Source organism: Ovis canadensis, chromosome 17 (assembly GCF_042477335.2).
Source record: "Ovis canadensis isolate MfBH-ARS-UI-01 breed Bighorn chromosome 17, ARS-UI_OviCan_v2, whole genome shotgun sequence".
NCBI classification, from domain to species: domain Eukaryota; kingdom Metazoa; phylum Chordata; class Mammalia; order Artiodactyla; family Bovidae; genus Ovis; species Ovis canadensis.
This window is the reverse complement of record NC_091261.1, coordinates 50799710-50819545: the sequence shown is the minus strand read 5'-3', so window position 1 is coordinate 50819545 and position 19836 is coordinate 50799710. Positions and strand designations below refer to the sequence as shown.

The 19836-nt window shown below is 42.5% G+C and overlaps 2 protein-coding genes across 4 annotated transcripts in view; one reads left to right on the top strand and one right to left on the bottom strand.

Annotated features, from left to right (window-relative positions):
• The window catches only part of ETFDH (electron transfer flavoprotein dehydrogenase), a 40411-nt gene extending 37423 nt beyond the window's left edge, over positions 1-2988 (top strand). For both annotated transcript variants that reach the window (XM_069557104.1, XM_069557102.1), the window contains exons 11-13: positions 453-635; positions 902-1123; positions 2643-2988. In XM_069557104.1, coding sequence (XP_069413205.1) covers positions 453-635; positions 902-1123; positions 2643-2806 — 569 coding nt within the window. In that variant the 3' untranslated portion in view covers positions 2807-2988. The remainder of the gene's footprint in view (positions 1-452; positions 636-901; positions 1124-2642) is intronic.
• Positions 2989-3334: 346 nt separating this feature from the next.
• The window catches only part of PPID (peptidylprolyl isomerase D), a 32258-nt gene continuing 15756 nt past the window's right edge, over positions 3335-19836 (bottom strand). For both annotated transcript variants that reach the window (XM_069557105.1, XM_069557106.1), the window contains 10 exons: positions 16115-17342; positions 14098-14238; positions 11702-11808; positions 9551-9739; positions 8602-8724; positions 8004-8110; positions 6188-6329; positions 4552-4638; positions 4416-4458; positions 3335-3715 (listed from right to left, as the gene is read on the bottom strand). In XM_069557105.1, coding sequence (XP_069413206.1) covers positions 3627-3715; positions 4416-4458; positions 4552-4638; positions 6188-6329; positions 8004-8110; positions 8602-8724; positions 9551-9739; positions 11702-11808; positions 14098-14238; positions 16115-16199 — 1113 coding nt within the window. In that variant the 5' untranslated portion in view covers positions 16200-17342 and the 3' untranslated portion in view covers positions 3335-3626. The remainder of the gene's footprint in view (positions 3716-4415; positions 4459-4551; positions 4639-6187; positions 6330-8003; positions 8111-8601; positions 8725-9550; positions 9740-11701; positions 11809-14097; positions 14239-16114; positions 17343-19836) is intronic.

Here is a 19836-nt window from a genome sequence, read left to right as displayed (position 1 = left end):
AGCGATTACACCTATTCTGACTCCATCTGAGACAACCCAGCGTGACCCTGTCTGAGACACCTCAGGGTTACGACATCAAAATGCCTCTCGGGGTGGGTACAGTGCAACCCATAGCAGGTAGGAGGGTTTCACTGATCAGTTCTGAAATTTCTCACGTTCATAAGTAGCATGAGCTCTCTTAGCTTCCTTTTCAGGTTCACTGAATTTTGAAACTTATTTCCCATGCTACCAGTTTGGCCTTACTGCCTTGCCTGTTAACACCACATCAAATGGGTTCTTTTGGGGTGATTTATGTATAAATTTGTGTATAAAATATTCTTCAAGTGTAGTCTTACATGACCACCTGCTTTTTGTAATTACGTAAGATGCATCACTTATTTTGGTAGCCAAGTACCTTGACAGTAAGACTCCTTGAGGCAATTTAACACAATATTTCTTTTTTTAATAAAAAGGGCTTGATGTAACTGAGTACGAGGACAATTTGAAGAAGTCGTGGGTGTGGAAAGAGCTCTATTCTGTCAGGAACATCCGACCGTCCTGCCACAGCATCCTGGGTGTGTACGGAGGGATGATTTACACTGGAATCTTTTACTGGATATTCAGGGGGATGGAGCCCTGGACTCTGAAACATAAAGGTAATTCTGGCCCCTATGAGCATGAGCATTAGTTATTAACTCGGGAACAGGATCCAGTCAGTAGAAAGAAGGGGAATTTTCTTACTTTACTGTTCTAAACTTGCCATATGAGAGAAATTAATTCAGTGTTGAGAGAACAGGGTATTGTTTTAGGAGGGCTAAAATCTTGCTTCTTCAGTATAATGTTTACAAGTTATTAAATGTCTAAGGAAGTACTTTAAAATTAATTCTATTTTTACTGAAAATCTTCCTCAAAACTTTGGAAGGGTCTGACTCAGATAAGCTCAAGCCAGCCAAGGACTGCACACCCATTGAGTATCCAAAACCAGACGGGCAGATCAGTTTCGACCTTCTGTCATCCGTGGCTCTGAGCGGTACCAACCATGAACACGACCAGCCAGCACATCTGACCTTGAAAGATGACAGCGTGCCTGTCAACAGAAACCTGTCCATATATGACGGGCCCGAGCAGCGATTCTGCCCTGCAGGTTAGTACGTTCATTTCCACCTGTGCTCCAAGTATCTGCTTTAACACATCAAAAACAGGCTTCCGTTATTTTAAGAAATTTCTCCTCCTATTGCTCAGAAACTGTAAATAACTCCTACATCTAGATTCCTTTCGAAAACCATTATTCTTACGGTTCTTACTCTCATTAGCAGTTTAGAGTAGGGATCTCTTAAGCCTAATTTAGACAGCATTTCTCAGAAAAATCGTTTACCCTCAGCCCAAGGTGAGGGTTGTAGGAAAAAGCACCAAACATCTCTCTCCATATTCACGCGACTTAAATCATTTTTGTCACAGCTGCTCCTGTGTGTATGCTCATGTTTAGTTGCTAACCTGTATCTGTTACCCCATTGAATGCAGCATACCAGGCTTCTGTCCTTCACTGTCTCCCAGTTTGCTTAAATTCACGTCCATCCAGTCCATGACGCTATCTAACCATCTCTGCCACCCTCTTCTCCTTTTGCCAGCATCAAGGTTTTTTCCAAGAGTCAGCTCTTCACATCAGGTAGCCAACGTATTGGAGCTTCAGCTTTAGCATCGGTCCTTCCAGTGCATGTTCAGGGTTGGTTTCCTTTAGGATTGACTGGTTTCTATGCTGACATACACACGCACATATACACATATGGTATGAATGTAGATATCCTAAAATACTAGATTTTGGCCACATGCAGCCAAGGGAAATGCTTCTAGACTTTAAATCTATCATGGATACTGTATCTTTTAGTGCTTAGCTTTCAACTAGAATTATAGTAGAAAGTGGTCTCCAGTGGTGGTGAGACAGACAGTACTCAGGTGTGTGGAAACCAGTGTACTCTGGACAGGGGGAAGGCCGTGACCATCTCTGACTTTCGCTCCTAACCCTGTCATCTCACTGGCTTGTAAATTGAGGGTAAGAGTTGATCTTTGCAGCCATAGCCACGTTCTTATGAGCAGATCTCATTTTATTGCACTTGGTGGATGTTGGGCTTTTTAAAAATTGAAGATCTGTGGCAGTTGTGCATTGAACAAGCCGACTGGCGCCATTTTCCCAACATTTGCTCACTTCACATGGCACATGAAATTCTTACAAAATTCCACTTTCTCACTGTATTTGATATTGAGATCAGTGATCTCTGATGTTACTACTGTGACTGCCTGAAGGCTCAGATGGTAACACTATAATGTAACTGCTACACTGGGAACAAAACCCCCATGATGCACTCTATTTCACTGTATTGTGGTGTCTCCTGTGCAGGCCTGTATATAACATCACATTCAGAAACTGCCCAATGACGAGTTCCCTTGTTACTTACACCAGCTCAGCCACGTGCTGCCACAACTTCTGCTTTTATCATATCTGATTTTAAACAATAGCAAAGGCACACACCCAGATCTTTGTAATATTCCCTGTGGGTAAATGTTCCGTCAGCAAACCTCGTGGGTTTCTGTGCATAGTTTCTCCAGGACTTCAGCTTCTACTTTGAAGTTAGCTGCTGCACCACGTTGTCTGTTTTTCCTCACAGGCGTCTATGAATTTGTCCCTGTGGAACAAGGTGATGGATTTCGGCTACAGATAAATGCTCAGAACTGTGTGCACTGTAAAACATGTGATATTAAGGATCCAAGTCAGAACATTAACTGGGTGGTACCTGAAGGCGGAGGAGGCCCTGCATACAACGGAATGTAAACTGCAGCTGGCTTCAAGGTCTCTAAAACAGATGGCAAACTAACTTCCAGTATTTGGAAGTTCACAGGTGTCAAAATATCTTAAAATATATTAGTGATCAGTATTCAAACAATAATTACCAGTGAAATCATTTTATAAGATTATGAATATTTCTCTTAAATAAAACTTTGTTAAGTGCTGAAGCATCTATTTACTTCTCCAATTCTTCCAAGATTCAGCACCAAAAGCAGATACACCATCAGCCTGTAATGTACATTTATTTGACTTGTCAAGTTCAACACTTCATGTAAAGTGTGTATTATGTTGTAGACCAGAGGCTGGCATCCAGCCCACCACTCTTCCTACAAACAGTATGACGGAGCCCAGCAACGCCTCCTGGTTTACATGCTGTCAGTGGCTGCTTCTGAGCTCCAAGTGCAGAACTAAGTAGCTGAGACAGCAATGTCTGACCCTTTAGAGACGCCGGCCAGCCCAGAGCCTGTACTGCAGACAGACGCATCAAAGAACTGAGAAAAACAATACACAGACTCAGGCTTTTGTCTGTTTATTCAAACACGATGTGTGTTTAGGAGTTTAAAAACAAGCTGGAAACACCATTATCCTTTGAATAATGCAGAGAGTCACTGAAGAGGGAATCGACGCCACTGGAGTTTGTAACACTGGTGTGTTAAACAGTAAGTCCCTATCCATATTCCTGGACTGTAAACACAGGGAACCGAAGTATCAGAGGGAGCACAGGAGGGATCACACCGAACAGACAAACCGTTTAACTGTCTTCCTCGCTCAATCAACACACACTTAAGCAAAACTGAATTCCTCATCAAGCAAACATTTTTGCATAAGCTGCCTTTTCTTTATCTTTCTGTGCCTTTATCTTTTGCTTGACCTTCAGCAATTCTGCCTGGATAGCTGTAAAATAAATATGGAGTATGAGTTATTTCTCAAAACATCCAAAAAATTAGGTTGACCAAATTGATGCTTTAGTATGGTTAAAAAAAAAAGATAAACCTCTTCTCCTGAAGAGTAACTGAGCCCTGTTAACAGAGCATGATTTAGAAGACTGTCCACCAAGAGAACCAACAATTACACGCAGATATGCCTTCTCCCTTCCGTTTAGAGCGGCTCTAAAGTGCCTCCCCAGTTTCATTTACCAAAAGACTCAAGATATATTTCAATATCTAGACTGATGATCACTATTTGTAGTTGGTTTATTGGGAAAGCTTATTTTTGTCACAGCTTTCCAAAACTTTCCTACAACATATCCAGTAGCTACTCAGGATATGTCCACATTCAGCTTAAGGAATGGTCCCAAACATTAATTAAATCTGCCATTAATACTACCTTCTAATGCTGCTCCTTCATCTAGCATTACAGGACAGTAAAGCAAATAGTCCAGATACATGCAAATAAGTGTTCTGGACAGAGACTAGACTAAGCTGAGGGCGGGGCCCTGCCTCACTGCAGTGTGATGGGACCCTGGCCCCATAACACGCCTTCTGTAGCATCTGCTTAACAAATAAATCTCTTTAATGGCAAAGGGTACAATGGCTCACAAGGATGAATTCTTAAAAAACAAAGTGAACTTTCACTCCAAAAACTGCCAACTTACCTTTATCTTCTGGTGCTATTTCCTGAGCTTTCTTAAGATCAGCCTTTAATTGGGAGAGAAACAAAAGAAAAAAAAATAGATTATGATTCATGAAAGCGGTTTGTTTTTTTAATTAAAATTTAGAACAAAGTTTTACCAATGCTTGATCATATTCTTTTAATCCTTGCCATCCTTGGGCTCTACGGTACAGTGCTTTGGTATTTGATGGGTCTATTTCAAGGGCCTACAAAAAAATTATAAAATCAGTTTTTTTTTTTTATCCAAACATTGAATACTAAATATATATCCTAGATTTCAATTTACTGTCAGCTCCAAATCAATTCTTCACTGCTTTGTGACAACAACGCTAGACCCAGAGAGCCGCCTCTGCCTGCTGACAAGTTGTTTGGTCAGCAGAGGGCGTTAAGGGGACACGGGCAAGGAACCTGTGCCCTTTCCAGGCTTCTGCAGGCGGGCTCCTCAAGCACCCAACCTCCCTGCCATCCAGCGAGGCAAGGCCACCGCCTTCGCAAGGACTCTGGATCTCAGCCCAGCCCAGAGGGAGTGGGCACTCCTATGTTATACATACAGATGCACATATAAATACATATATACCTGCTGTTGCCATATTCCTCAGGGTTCTCTTTACTAGCCAACCTCCATTACTCCAATTCCCTTTTTAATCTATTTTATAGTAAACTTTCTCTACAGAAATTACTGTGTAATACCTATCTTCTGATCGGGCCCTAGCTGATAGGAAAAAATATTCTGAATAAAAATTTGTATATATTCATTTAAGCTGACATCCAAGTTTTTTGCAGGAACATGAGTAACTTAATAGGCTTCTCCTCTGAAACGTTTTAAAAATAATATATTTATTTATTTAACATCTTTTAAAGGTCAGCACTCAGATTTTACTGAAAAGGGTATATGACTTGCCTCGCAAAGGTCAAGAAAGCAATCCAGAGTGAAGAGCTACCTTGTCTTCTGCTGCCTACTCCCTTCTAAATACACTCTTACACCTTATTCCACCTACCCCATAAACTGGGACCTCATTTCTACTTGCTCGGGCATAGCTGACCTGTGTACACCAATTAGTGGGCAATATACATAAAAATGACTGGAGGTGGTCTTTCTGAAATATATGTTCTCGTTTGAAAAACCTGATCAAACACACTGTCCTAACTACTATGCTTAAGGAGGGAGTGGGGCCACTTTCCAGCTCTCTCCGTCAGCACTGCTGACATTCCCATGAAGGCAGGCAGCCTTCCTGTGTGTTCCAACAGCACTCTTCCCCCCAGAAGAGTCCTGACAACCCTAAACTGAAACGGACTCCCTCTCCCACCAAGAGAATTCCTTGACGAGAGGGTCCGTCTTTCAATCAAAACACCTAAGCGCCTATCAGCTGCTTAATCTGTGCCCAACACTGCGCTTAAAATGCTTTACACACATAACACACTCTTTGTAACAGTCCCAGGAGGAAAGCAGTATTACCACTTAACACACAGAAATTAAGATTCTAAAATTAAGAACCTCCTCAAAATCAAAAAGTGACAGTGGTCTAAGAGAAAAACCATGTCTGCTGACTGACTCCACAGCCACATTCTTAATCATTCCTGGGTTTATCTTCCAATGTCTGGCACATAATAGGTGCTCAAGAGTTAATAAATGAGCTGGGAAAGACAGTATCTTCATGGGAAGTTAAGTGATTGCATGTTATAAACTAAATGAGTGATTTGAGAGGAAGAACTGAGATCCAAAATATTCAGATGTAAGAACATCAACAGACTCACCTCCAAACAGCTATCGACTGCGCCCTGCCAATCGGACATCTTCAGTTTGCAAGCGCCAATATTCAGCACACAGCTCAAAGCGACAGGCTGCAGCTTTGCTCCATCTGCGTCCTCAGCAGCAGCCCGGGAGCCTTCCACATACCTGGAGAACAGCCCCGTAGAAGCAGCAAGCAACACCCCATTAACACACTCTGCCTGTGACTCACTCATAACTCGTCAGTTTTGACATAAAAGTTCACTGATGCTAACATTAATACTCTTAATGACCACCATCTTTTTGTTAAATGCTTTCCTTTAGAAGATTTTTTGTTCCAACTTTTTTTTCCCAAAATGTTAAAAGACACCAACTTAAGAACAATCCCCAAACCTAAAGATTATATATACTATTAACACTTTTCTATTTGTAAAATGAAGGTTTTAGCAACCACTTTCCAATGTAAGTAGGTTTGGGACTAAGGCTGTCATTGCAGGAGCGGGACTAGACCGGGAAAGGTGAGGAAACCCGCGGTGGTGACTCCGACTCACCCTTTACTGTAGTTCCCATGAAAGGGGCCCGGCAACAATGCATGTACCTGGTCCTGACAGTCTAGTCTCTAGTCTCCCTCAGTGAAAAGGATCTGGGCTCCTGAGAGAAACTCACATCTGGACAGGAGGTTACATATAAGGTGAGCCCGGACCATCTTGTGGCAGAAAGCAGGCAAGTGCCCACAGACTAAGAGGAACATGTCAGATGCTGCCAAGGGGCTTCCACTGGGCAAATCCAAAACCTTGCAGCATCGGAAAGAATGATGGGAACAGTATAATAGGCTGAACTGAAAAAAATAATCCATGGATCGATAGTAATACTAAAAAAAGGGGTAAGGAGTCCTTTCAAACAGAGAAGAATGACAGCTAGTAACTGCAGAATGGCTGGTAAAATCAGAAAATCACAGTTCTGCAAGCCTCAAGGTAGTAACTGATTCAGGCAAAGGTCTTCAGTGATGCTGAGACCACTGGATGAATTCCTAGAAACTTAGTCATACAATCTCACAGCACCACTGCACAGAGGACGTCTTATTTATTTAAAAGGTAAAGGTACTTTTATAATAGAGACACATGACTAACACCACTTTAACCAAGTGCCAGAACTCAAAATAAGCCAAACTGCCTTGTGCCTTCAGGACATGATACAGAGGATACAGACACATCATCTATCCTCTTGCTATCTTTAACCTCAAACTAATCTGGAGGAAGCAATAAAAACATACAGGTGATATTCCCTATGACAACTGGCCTAGACTCCACAAAATGGAAATGACTTAAAAGATTAAAGATTAGAGAAGCCTTAGAGACATAAAAACAAATGATACAATGGATACTGGAGTTAAAAAAATTTTGTGACAACTGGGGACCTTTGCATATGGATTACATAGTAGGTAACAGCGTATCTATATTTGGGAGATGTTTTTATACATCAAGAAAATGTCCTCATTTGGGTGGGAAATACTGATACTTGCTAAAGTATTGAGAGGTAAAGTGTCATGGTATCTACAACTTCCTTTCAAAATGATTCTGCAAAAATAAATGTGGCCGAAGTTAAAAATTGGTGAATGCAGATAAAGGTACAGGAGTATTCATGTACTATTCTTAATTTTTCCATATTCTGAAATTTTTCAATTAAGAATCTGTAGGCAATTAAAAAAATGCAACTAAAATTTCAATATACCTGGTTATTCTCCAAGTAATAGGCCAAAAATACAAAAAGCAACTCCTGAATTTCACTTTGTAATTCAATTTATAAGTTCTTAAATGCAATTTATTAAAAATGTTTTATTACCTTAAAACTTTTGTGTATTTTTTAATGGCCATCTCCCAGTTCTGGGATTTGAAAAATGTATTTCCAATGTTTTTTAAGTCTTCTGATATTAATAAAATTTTATCTACCTGTAAAAAAGAAAGAATACAAATATGGGGGGTTTGAGTATGTAATGCAGTTTAGTCCCAAGTTCTATCTTTAAGACAGGCTGACAAAAAAAGCTCAAAATTTTAGCCCTGGGAATTCCCTGGTGGTGGTCAGGACTCTGCTTCCACTGCAGAGGGCATGGTTCCACTCCTCATCAGAAAGCCAGGATGCCACGTGCCACATAGCATGACCAATAAATAAGTAAAATTTAAAAAATTTTACTACTAAATTTTCTTTAGCAGTTTGGCCAGTCTGAAAGCGTTTGTTAGTTGCTCAGTCGTGTCTGACTCTCTGAGGAGACTGTAGCCAACCAAGCTCCTCTGTCCATGGGATTCTCCAGGCAAGAATACTGGAGTGGATTGCCATGCCATTCTCCAGGGGATCTTCCCAACCCAGGTATCCAACCCCAGTCTGCTGCATTGCAGGCAGATTCTTTACCATCTGAGAAAGCCCAAAATCTTAAATTACTCACATCTTTTAAATCCACATCTGCGTCCTCGGGGAAATCTGGGTGACTGTCACCAGACCCATCCTTTGGGAATATTCCCCAATCATCTCCTTCTTTCAGTTCTCCGCATTCTGCAATAACGCACAACTGTAAAAATAACCCTCAATTGTAGAAGCGCACTACTGCATTAATGATTATTTTTAAAAGGTCTGGGTTTAAAAGCTCTACGGCTGCAAGTCATGTGCAGCACTGTCTACGTCGCTTCCTGGCGGCGCACCTGCTGTGACTACAGCAACGCGCTTTACACACTGGCAGGGGCACAGCAAATCCCTACTGTGGACGCACTCACTGCAGCCAGTACTCAGTGTACAGCGTGAGTGGACAGTTTCACCGTTCCCTCAGGCGTTGCGCATGCTTTCAGCTGACTCTTCCCTTCGCACACTGAGTGACAGCACACCCCCGCAGGTCTGACTCTCCAGTGCCCACTCCCAACCCTGTGGATGCAGGGTGTCTGTGATGGCTGTGGTGATCCACAGACATGTGGAACACAAGGATCTTTGCAGTGACAGGATCTAGTCCAAACCCTTCAGTGATTTATACAGGATGAGAAACCAGGTCAAGGAAAGTGAAATCACAAGCGCAAGGCTAGACCACAAGTTACATGGCAGAGGAGACCAAAGGACTCCTGGTTTCCTGCCCTCTCTGTACTCTGCGCCCGTAGTCACACCAACTCAAAGTTCTATAGGCTTAGGAGACTTTAGTTACCAAAATCAGCAAGACTGAAGTTAAAATAATAAGTCTCTTTTTAAACTGCCCTCATCTTTCCCACAGTAGAAAACAGCTTCAAAGAAAAAGCGGCAGGTCCAGGCTTCTAGAACAAGAGCCTTCTGGACATTTTTCAGCCAGCAATCACCCTTTTACCTACCCTTCTCTAATCCAGCAGCTAAGATAATATTACCATCTTGCTACTCACTTTGGCAGGTTTTTCACCTTTCACCTCCACATTTTCCAGAATCTTTGCCACACCCATTCCTTTAATCACTTGGCCAAACACTACATGCTTCCCATCCAAATGCGGAGTCGGAACGGTGGTGATGAAGAACTGGGAGCCGTTGGTGTTGCTGCCCGCATTGGCCATGCTCAGCAATCCCTCCTTGTCATGCTGCGGGAATAAACCATAAAGAAAACCAAGGTAAGAGTTCCCGCTCTACTCTACCAACCGTTCACAGAAAAGGGGGGGGCCGCTGGAATACCACTTAAGAGCACATAATGTAGAGTGATTTTACTTCATTATCAAGTGTGACTTTAATTCACAAAACATGAGAGTACTTAACCACTTTTTAAACTTTAAGGAGAGCTTATGAAACTAAATTAAGATGAAACAGTGGGGGCAGGGGTGGTGCTCCTAAATCGATCACACTGAGAGCATGCTTGGACTTCATCAAGATGAAGATGCCACAGGAGGAAGTCTAGTAATTCTGCTTCACCCTTTCTTATGACTGAGGCACATTTTTTCTGAAAGGCACTCAACAGTGTTCCCACTTTCGGGCCTACATGATGATTCTCTCTTCAGACGTCAGCAAAGTTAGGCCCTTTCCTACTCTCCACCCATGTAACACTCATGTTAGCCCTCCCACCTGAAAAGCCTTTTACCCCAAACCCAAATCTAATCCAGCTCTCAAGACCACCAAGTGTGCAGAAGAACCATGTGTCCATGCAACAGCCCCTCTTTTTCTAAAATCTTATTTTTATTTTGGTTGCACTGCGTCTTCGTTGCTTTTGTGCAGGTCTTCTCTTGTGGCGAGAGGGCCATTCTATTGAGGTGTGCAGGCACCTCCTGGTGGCGGCTTCTCTCACTGCAGCGCACAGGCGCTGGGTGCGCAGGCTTCACTCGCTGCAGCACAGGGGCTCAGGAGCTGGGGCGTGTGGGCTTATTCGCTCTGTGGCATGTGGGGTCTTCCCGCGTCAGGGATCAAACCTGTGTCTCCTGCATTGGCAGGCGGATTCTTATCCACTACACCACGAGGGAAGTCTACCCCCTTTCTTTTGATCAACTTTTCCATCACATAAGCTGAGTTTTCATTCTTCTGGTACTTTCTTTCTCCCTTCCAAAAGTCTGGTGCTTTCCCCACAATATTAAATATTAACAACTTTATTTCCTCAGCCTCCTCATGCCTTCTTCCTTCCTCACTCATATCCCTCCCTCAAAGGCATCTGTATTTTAGTTCCTTCTAACCAAATCTCAGCCACCTGGAGAGGTCCAGTCTGCCTAGTTCATGCACCCCTTCCCTCTTGATGTCTTCCCTAGTAATCCAGACCATAGGAGTCATACCTTTCTCCTGTAGTATACACAGGTCTTGGTCAACTAGGCATTTACTTGCATTTTATTACATTATTCAGTTACATTATACAGTTGCCCTGTATGTCTTAATCTTGCCTTTTTGGCAAGATTTTATTCCTCATCATGAAGGTCTTTCCTTTTTATAAACTCTTTGGTGCCAGTGACTGTATTCGCTACAGGAAATAAACTGCTTAAAACACTGATGACATTTATTCTCAAATGATCCTAAACACCTTGCTCCTGTTCCCATTTCCAAAAACCCATGTTTACTTTTGCTCTTAGATGTCCACTGTCATGACTGAATGATACCACACCCTGACCGTGACCCCAGGGTCACTGAAATTAAGCAGGCATAGGCGTCACTAAGGTCCCTTAGGAGCCTGGACATTAACCAGATCCGCTAGTCTGCAAATGCCCTGACACCCCGGACATTAGCCATGGTTTTGCTGCTCTTCAAATTTAGGCATAAAGATGCACAACTTACCATCCCTCTAATAGGAACATTTTTCCTGGAAACAATTTTGCCATATGCTGGCCACCCATGAACTCACTGGCTTTACTGCAGTGTATAAACCTGAATCACACTAAATAGTTGTTGTATTTTTGCCAATAAAATCATTGCCAGATGAGGTTTTTTTTCATATTAAAGATGTATATTTATAAATATACCTTTCACAAATAAAGGAGATCTAAGCACATCTGAGGCATTTATCCTAACTTGACAAGAATCCCAGACACATGACAACCTTTATTGTTAGCAACACACATTTTTGTCTACTTTACCTTATAATGGAAATTTTCATCTTCAAATTTTTCACCATAAATGCTTTCTCCACCTGTCCCATTCTGATTTGAGAAGTCTCCACCCTGAATCATAAATTTCTTAATAACTAAAAAAAAAAGGAAAACCAGCATTAGAAACTACAGTACAGATGACTACAGCAATGTTAACGAATGTGTGACAATAAAGACAGCTTCTCTCCTGCTCTCTCCACCTATACGCACAACTCCAGGCTCTTCAAAAGCCTTTTCCCAATCCAAATCCCCACTAACACTCAGAGAATTAGTTCGTATGGCACCTCCCCTACAACACTGTCAAACCTCAAGACGGGATCTACTAATTTTTCTCTCATAGTACCTTGACTCTACCTTTCTTTTATAATATGGATCATAACAATCTGTCTCTTCTAGCGAACAGTTAAGAACAGCAACACCGTTCTTCTTCCAGGGTAACCATGTGCATGGCTGGGCACATAATGGTTACTCAAAAATGCCTACTGAATAAACCAATTATTCCCAAGAGGCCTGTTACACTGTATTGGAATTACTTCTGCAAATGTTATTACTTAACACTGCCACCACATTCAGATTCCCCAGAACTCTGTATCTGTTTGTATGACACTCATGTAGTCAGGAGACACAGATGGACGATAAAGGGAAAAGATACGGCAGAGCCTGGAAGAACCCATGTGTTTCCTGATGGGAAAGGTCACAGGGTGCCTTCTTCCCCCAGCCAAGAAAATGCAGCAACACGTGTACAATGTTGCTCCCCAGGAAAGCCCTTGAGGAACTCAGCACCCAAGGTTTCTACAGGGGCTCATCATGAAGGCACTCTCTGCCTAGCAGATACCAAAATTCTACCACATCCTCAAAAAGAAAGCAACTGTTCAGCATAAATCAAACTGTACAGTCTCAGCAGAGTTAGCCACCTCACAATTCAGAGAATGGCAAAGTGCTCTGACTTCAGGCAATTCCACCCTTGCAAGTAGATTTATGACAGCAGTCTCAGGTTTGCAATGTGAACTCGTGTCCACAGACACTTTTTTAGAATACAGGCAACTCCTTGATTTACTGTGCTTTGCAGATACTGTGGGTTTTGTTTTTTAACTTGAAGGTCTGTAGCAATTCTGCATCAGCAAGTCCATCAGTGCCATTTTTCCAACAGCATGTGCTCACTTCATGTCTCTGTCACATTTTGGTAATTCTTACAATATTTCTAACTTTTTCATTATTATTTGCTACAGTGATCTGTGACCAGTGATTTTTGATGTTACTACTATAATTGTTCTGGCATTTTTTTTAGCAATAAAGTATTAGATTAAGATATGTATTTTTCTCCAGATACAATGCTACTGTGCACTTTAATAGACTATAGTATCCTGCACATATAACTTTTATATGCACTAGGAAACCGGAACTTTGTAACTTGCTCTCTTACAACATTCACTTTATTGCAGTAGTCTGGAACCAAACCTGCAGTATCTCCCTGGTATGTTTATATTTGGGACTTCCCAAGTGGCGCTAGTGGTAAAGAATCCACCTGCCAAGGAGGAAACACAGGAGATGGAGGTTCAATTCCTGGGTTGGAAAGATCCCCTGCAGAAGGAAATGGCAACCCACTCCAGTATTCTTGCTTGGAATATTCCATGGACAGGGGAGCCTAGTGGGCCACAGTCCATGGGATTGCAGAGTTGGATCTGACTAAGCACAAACACACATGCTTGCATTTTGATAGTTTTGTTAAACATGAAAGTAAATCAACAGTTTAAGTAATCTAAAATCAATGTTAATTTTTTCTTAATCAAGTTTCTTTAAATACTTACGTAACTACAAATTAACTTGTTTGTTTATTCATTAAATAAATATTAAGTGCCTACTCAGTAACGATACTAGATGCTGAGGACAAAATGGTGAGAAGATGCAGTTCCTCAAATATGGAGCTACTCCATGGGGAGTACCAGCAAATCACTAAACTAAAGTATGACAACACAGTGAAAGGTCACCTTGTCATCACATGTCACACCAGGGATCCAAAATATGGAATCTTTAAGTCAGCTGTAGTCTTCCCAAGCAATCCTGCCCAAGAAGTAGGCATAACTTTTTGTCACCAGGCAATCAAGCTACCCAAGCTCTATTTGTTTATCATGGCCACATCCTGGTGAAACAAGGGTAACCCATTTCTCAATAAATAAACCTTAGGACCCTGCCATAATTACTTCCACCTTTCACAGCCCAACATCTATGAAACTGAGCTATAGTCTCAGATGTTAAAGCATCCTTTTGAAACTAATAGTAATTTTTAACTCTCACCCTCTCCTTAGTGTTTTCTTCCCTAACTCCCTAAGGAACAGGATTCAGTGACCTCTAAGAAGAATCAGATTCACAAAATGTATACATACTTCTATGGAAAGGACATCCTTTGAAATGGAGAGGTTTCCCAGTGGTGGGTCCAATGCCTTTTTCTCCTGTACACAACGCACGAAAATTTTCTGCAGTTTTGGGTACAATATCTGCAAACAATTCTAAGACAATTCGACCAACTGAAAGAAAAAATAAAATTGTGTCAGTATGCAAAACAACTAAATAAGCACATGATAGAAGAAATGGTAAAATTGTGGTGACTGAAAAATACCAAGTTTTCTTTTTTTGGTCATTTTTCTAATATTCTAATTCAGTCTACCTAAATTGAGTATCATGGATCCAAATGACTTTAAAACAACTACTTTACTACATCTTACAAAAGATCATAAACAGTAGCCAGAAGATCAGCAGCATATAAGGACACCATCATCCTCTGTCGCCCCTTCTCCGCCTGCCCTCAACCTTTCCCAGCATCAGGGTCTTTTCCAGTGAGTCGGCTCTTCGCACCAGGTGGCCAAAGTATTGGATCTTCAGCATCAGTCCTTCCACTGAATATTCAGGGTTCACTGACTCAATGGACATGAGTTTGAGCAAACTCCGGAAGATAGTGAAGGACAGGGAAACCTGGCATGCTGCAGTTCATGGGGTCACAGAGTCAGACAAGACTTAGTGGCAACAACAAAGGACACCATCATTTGATTGATCTTCTCTGACATGTGTGCATAATTTTAAATCACCAAATGACCAATAGAAGAAAATACAATATCCTCTGAGTGGTCAGGCTGGCCAAGTTTTAAGTGCAGCTGTGGTCTCTGTGCTCTGTGGAACCTGCCTAGTGCTGCCTCTGCAGCAAAACCTGAAAAAGTTGCCATTCTAGACAATTCCTAATGCAGGCAATAAACCCAGCACTAAATTTCAAAACAAAATGAACGCACACCTAAGTCTCCCTGCATGTGTTTGCCTGCCTTCTCAGTAAACAAAGACTGTTGCAGCCATTAAGCCATCACATTATGCTGACCTGACACTGCCGAAGAGCCCCGAGGGAACTCAGTATGGAGACAAACAGGCTGCCCATTTCCAAGTCCACCTAGCAGTCAGTTGCTGCAGCCACCCTGAACAGTGTACCCTGAGGAGACTAAGGATGGGAAAACACGGGATACTGGCCCCAGACAGCTGAGATGCACATCAAATGAATGATTTCAGTGAGCCCAGATTCTTACATCTTCCCATACAGAGAAAAGCCCTACACTCCTTAACTAGAGACACCTGGTTTTCTTTAATAAACAGTAATCTTTTTTCGATGTTCCCACCACCTGGTCTTTGTTGCAAAAACTCCTATATACCTTGACTCCTTCCTCATCTCTTTTAACAGAGCTGAGATACTCTGTCCCAGGTTTAAGGGACAGAGTTTTTCCCTTTAAAGCAGTTGTAACGTGTTCCAGAACAGGAGCAATTAAGCTACAAAGCAATGTGAGAATTCACAAGACCTGAGGCGCCTCCAAGCTGCTACTGTAGCCTAGGCAACCACACCGCCACACAGATCTCATTTTCCCCATGCCAAAACGGAGAAAATGTCCACCAATCTGAATGGATCAGTAGTAAAGAAGAATCAGTAGTAAAAAAGAAAAAAAAAAACACGCAAAAGTCGCTTTAATTTATAGATAACATGGCAACTGCTGACATACATCACGTGGCAAAAGACACAGGGTGACGGGAGCCCACCAGACGCTTAACCTGGGGTTTTCAAAACAGGTTTTCGCCCTACAAACAAAATCATCTCGTTCTGTGCTAACTTCACGGTGCTAGGTGGCGGGCAGGTGCGGCCAAGTCGGAACAGATAAACCCAAAAGCTTCCAGCATTCCTCGAACAGAAATTTCCAGAAACTTCTCCACGCCCCACGGCACCGGTACAAGGTCGCGGGCGCAACCCAGCCCAGGGGCCTGGACCAGTGCAGGTCCCAGTGTGGGCAGCCGGCCCCCACCTCAGACCAGCCCCCTGCCCGAGCAGCGCTCCAGCCTCAGGGGCCCCCGACCCCGGGCGCCCCGCCTCCTCACCTCGCTCCCCTCCGATGTCCACGTCGAAGAAGACTCGAGGGTTACTGGGGTTGGAAGGCTTAGCCTGGGGGGATGGATACGACATTGTGGCTTTAGGGCGCGCGTACGACCACCTCCTAACACCGCGTGGTCTCGGTGCCGCTCGAACCCTAAAATCACAAGGCCCGCGAAGAACGGCGGCGCTGGTGAGCTGCTTCCGGCTGGGGTACGGAGGACACGGCTGACCTTCCGGCGCCGCCTCTCAACTTCCTGCGGCGCGGCCCGACTTCCGGCTTCGCTGCCCTTGGAGTCCGCTGGTGCTTGAGCCCTAGTGGTCGGCTCTGCGCTTTCTCAGCCGGGTTTCTCCTCTTTTCTGGTTCACTGAAGCTGCAGGCCCAGTTGTTTTTATTCCTCTCGCTCGTGTTTTGGGAGAGCGTTGTCAGGCTGTCACCCCGTTCCACCTCGGGGCTTAGCTGTCAGGCGAGGGGCCGGCTGTCGAAAAATCCGTGTGTCTGGGAAACGGCTGGAAATGCTCACGTTGGGGGTCGTCAGAGGGCGGAGACGATGGCCCTCAGCACCCGCCTGGCGGCGCAGCAAGCCGCGGCGAGTCGCTGATCCCTGTGCGGTGGCGGCCGTGTTGTAAATCGATTCTCTTACTTGGCCATGTGAGCGGTGGCAGGAGGCCAGGCCGAAGATTCCTGGTTCAGCTGCCTTGTAGAGTGCCCGCTTTCCCTGGGGAGCTGTATTCAAGTTTCTGATTTCGCTGCATGCCCGCACACTTCAGTTCAGTTCAGTTCAGTTCAGTCGCTCAGTCGTGTCCGACTCTTTGCGACCCCATGAATCGCAGCAAGCCAGGCCTCGCTGTCCATCACCAACTCCCGCACACTTACTTCTTGATAAAGCTTAATTCTGGAGAAGAGTGGTGCTATGGTCCTTACCACTTCATAATATTCTAATTGTTTATTGACCTATTCGTCTGTCTTCTGCCGTTAAACTCCACGAAGACAGGAATTTGGTGTTCTTTTTTCTAACCTCAACACTTCTCACAGTGTCAGGCCCTGAGAATGTTTATATGAAAATGTCAAGAAATTTCATTTTCATATGCCTTTATGTACAATGCGAGAAGAGTTCCTGTATCAACTCCTCGTGCTGATCCTTTCAAACTCCGGCACATTAAAATTAATGTAAAATGTTACTCTTTTATGCATTGGTGGCCTTCAGTTTCATGGTGTTTATCCGTTGTGGTTCCCTGAAGATCCAGAAGAAATTACTTAGCACATAACCTCTAAGGCCACTTGATAAGAGTCAAAATAAATTATTCCTTAAACCAGTCTCATTTCAGAACTACAAATTGGTAGCTTAGACTTTTTCTCAAAAATATCAAATGATTAAGTAAAAATTTTTATTCTGATCTACGAGCTTAAAATCAGCTTTTATTTTACTCCAAAAGTAGTCTCTTATGTACTATAATCTTCTGTTGTTATGGTTGATTATCATTACCATTAACTAGGCAGCATAGCTAAGCACTTCTACTTGGCTATCAGACTTTGGGGGTTGAATCTCTAATAGCAGTTTGTGATTTTTGAAGTTACTTAGCTTCTCTGTGTCTTAGTTTCCTTATATGTAAGTTAAGATAATATGTATTTTCTAGTGTTTTTATGAGGAGTAAATAAGTTATTTAAGGTAGTTTAGTTTCAGACACATAGTAAGTACTCAAGTGTAAGTAATGATTAACCATAAATAGCTAATACTTTATTATAATTGGGCTTCCCTGATTGCTCGCAGAGGAAAGCGTCTGCCTGCAATGCAGGAGACCCGGGTTCAATTCCTGGGTCGGGAAGATCCTCTGGAGAAGGAAATGGCAATCCACTCCAGCACTCTTGCCTGGAAAATCCCATGGACGGAGGAGCCTGATAGGCTACAGTCCATGGGGTCGCAAAGAGTCAGACGCGACTGAGCAACTTCACTTTCACTTTGTTATAATTACTAATATCAACGTTGATATTACTAAATACTATATTACAGCAATTACTAATATCTTACTAATATCAAGTTTTAATAATACTTCAAAATGAAAGATGCAAATTGCTTTGAGGATGCCTCTGCATTGTCAGAAAATGCAACGTGATTCTTTCTGTTATACAGGTTTCTGGGTGTAAAAGACGAATCCAAACGTTACTCTCACTCTGTCTAGATTTTTCACAGTAAAGTCACAACTTTTTATAAACTGCCATATTCCTAGAACCAACTCTATTAACAGAATCTACCTTTGAAAATCTTCCCAGAACTGATAAATCTTTACCCTAGAAGACAACCTGTCTCATTGTCAGTCTCCTTAAGACAGGACTCTGAGTTCTGAAGTCTCGCCCAGTGTGTAGGAAGGAACAGAGCCAAGACTATGAATTATTTCTCTCTCTCTCTTTCTCTCTCTCTCTCTATATATATGAAGTGAAAAGTCGCTCAGTCGTGTCCGATTCTTTGTGACCCCATGGACTGTAGCCCACCAGACTCCTCTGTCCATGGGATTCTCTAGGCAAGAATACTGGAGTGGGTTGCCATTTCCTTCTCCAGGGGAACTTCCCAACCCAGGGATCGAACCCGGGTTTCCCGTATTGCGGACAGACGCTTTAACCTCAGAACTACCAGGGAAGCCCTGGTATATATTATATATAATATATATTATATATTCTATCATATAATATATTATATCATATATATTATATATTATATCATAATATATATTAATATAACGTATAATATAGTATATTATATTACTGTATTAATATTATAATATATTTATAACTTTCTTATATAATATTAATATTGATTGATTAATAATAATATAATATATTATAATATATTGTATATATAATTTTTATAACTTTCTTTTTATATTGGAGTATAGCCGATTAGCAATGTTGTGATAGTTTCAGGTGGACAGCCAAAGGACTCAGTTGACTATGCACTATTTCTTAAGGCTAAGGACACAGTTTCATTTGGAGAGAGGGAGGGATATTATTCCTAAGGGCCCTATTACTGTTTCTGTCTGTTCCTAGTGTGGTAGGATAATATTAACAGATTGCCTCCCCTAACCAGTATTATCTTCTTTCAGTGTTTTTGTGCATGACTCCACCCCAAACAAGCAGCTAGGCATCCTGTGCTTATTTATTGCTTTAAGGGAAAGATGCAGAGAAAGAAAAGAAAACAGAGGAGGGAATAAAAGAAGTCTGTCCTGGCTTTCATACTGCAAAAAGCTTGGCTTACAGGAACTAAAAAAAAAAACTGGCGGAGCAAGAGATGTGGATAAAACATGTTCTGTAAGAGCTTGGCTTTCCACTCACAGAAAAAACTGAAACAAACAAACTCCCCTCTTGTGCTGGAGAAAGAGGAGGTTGTGGATGGTAGAAAGTGGGGAGAAAGAGGAAAGGTAAATGGTGTAAATGGTCCTTAACTTGGAGAGTGAGCAAAACAACATCCCTGTATTTGTCAGTGTGCCCGGGAAGTTGCTGTTGTTCAGTCTCCCAGTCCTGTCCAGCTCTTCACGACCCCATGGACTGCAGCACACCTGGCCTCCCTGTCCCTCACCATCTCCCGGAGTTTGCCCAAGTTGATGTCCATTCCATCGATTATGCCATCCAGCCATCTCATCCTCTGATGCCCTTTTCTCCTCCTGGAAGAGGAGACACCTTCTTTCTTAGATGGGAGCTTGCAGAAAGGAACTCTGAGCCCAGGAGAGGCTGGGA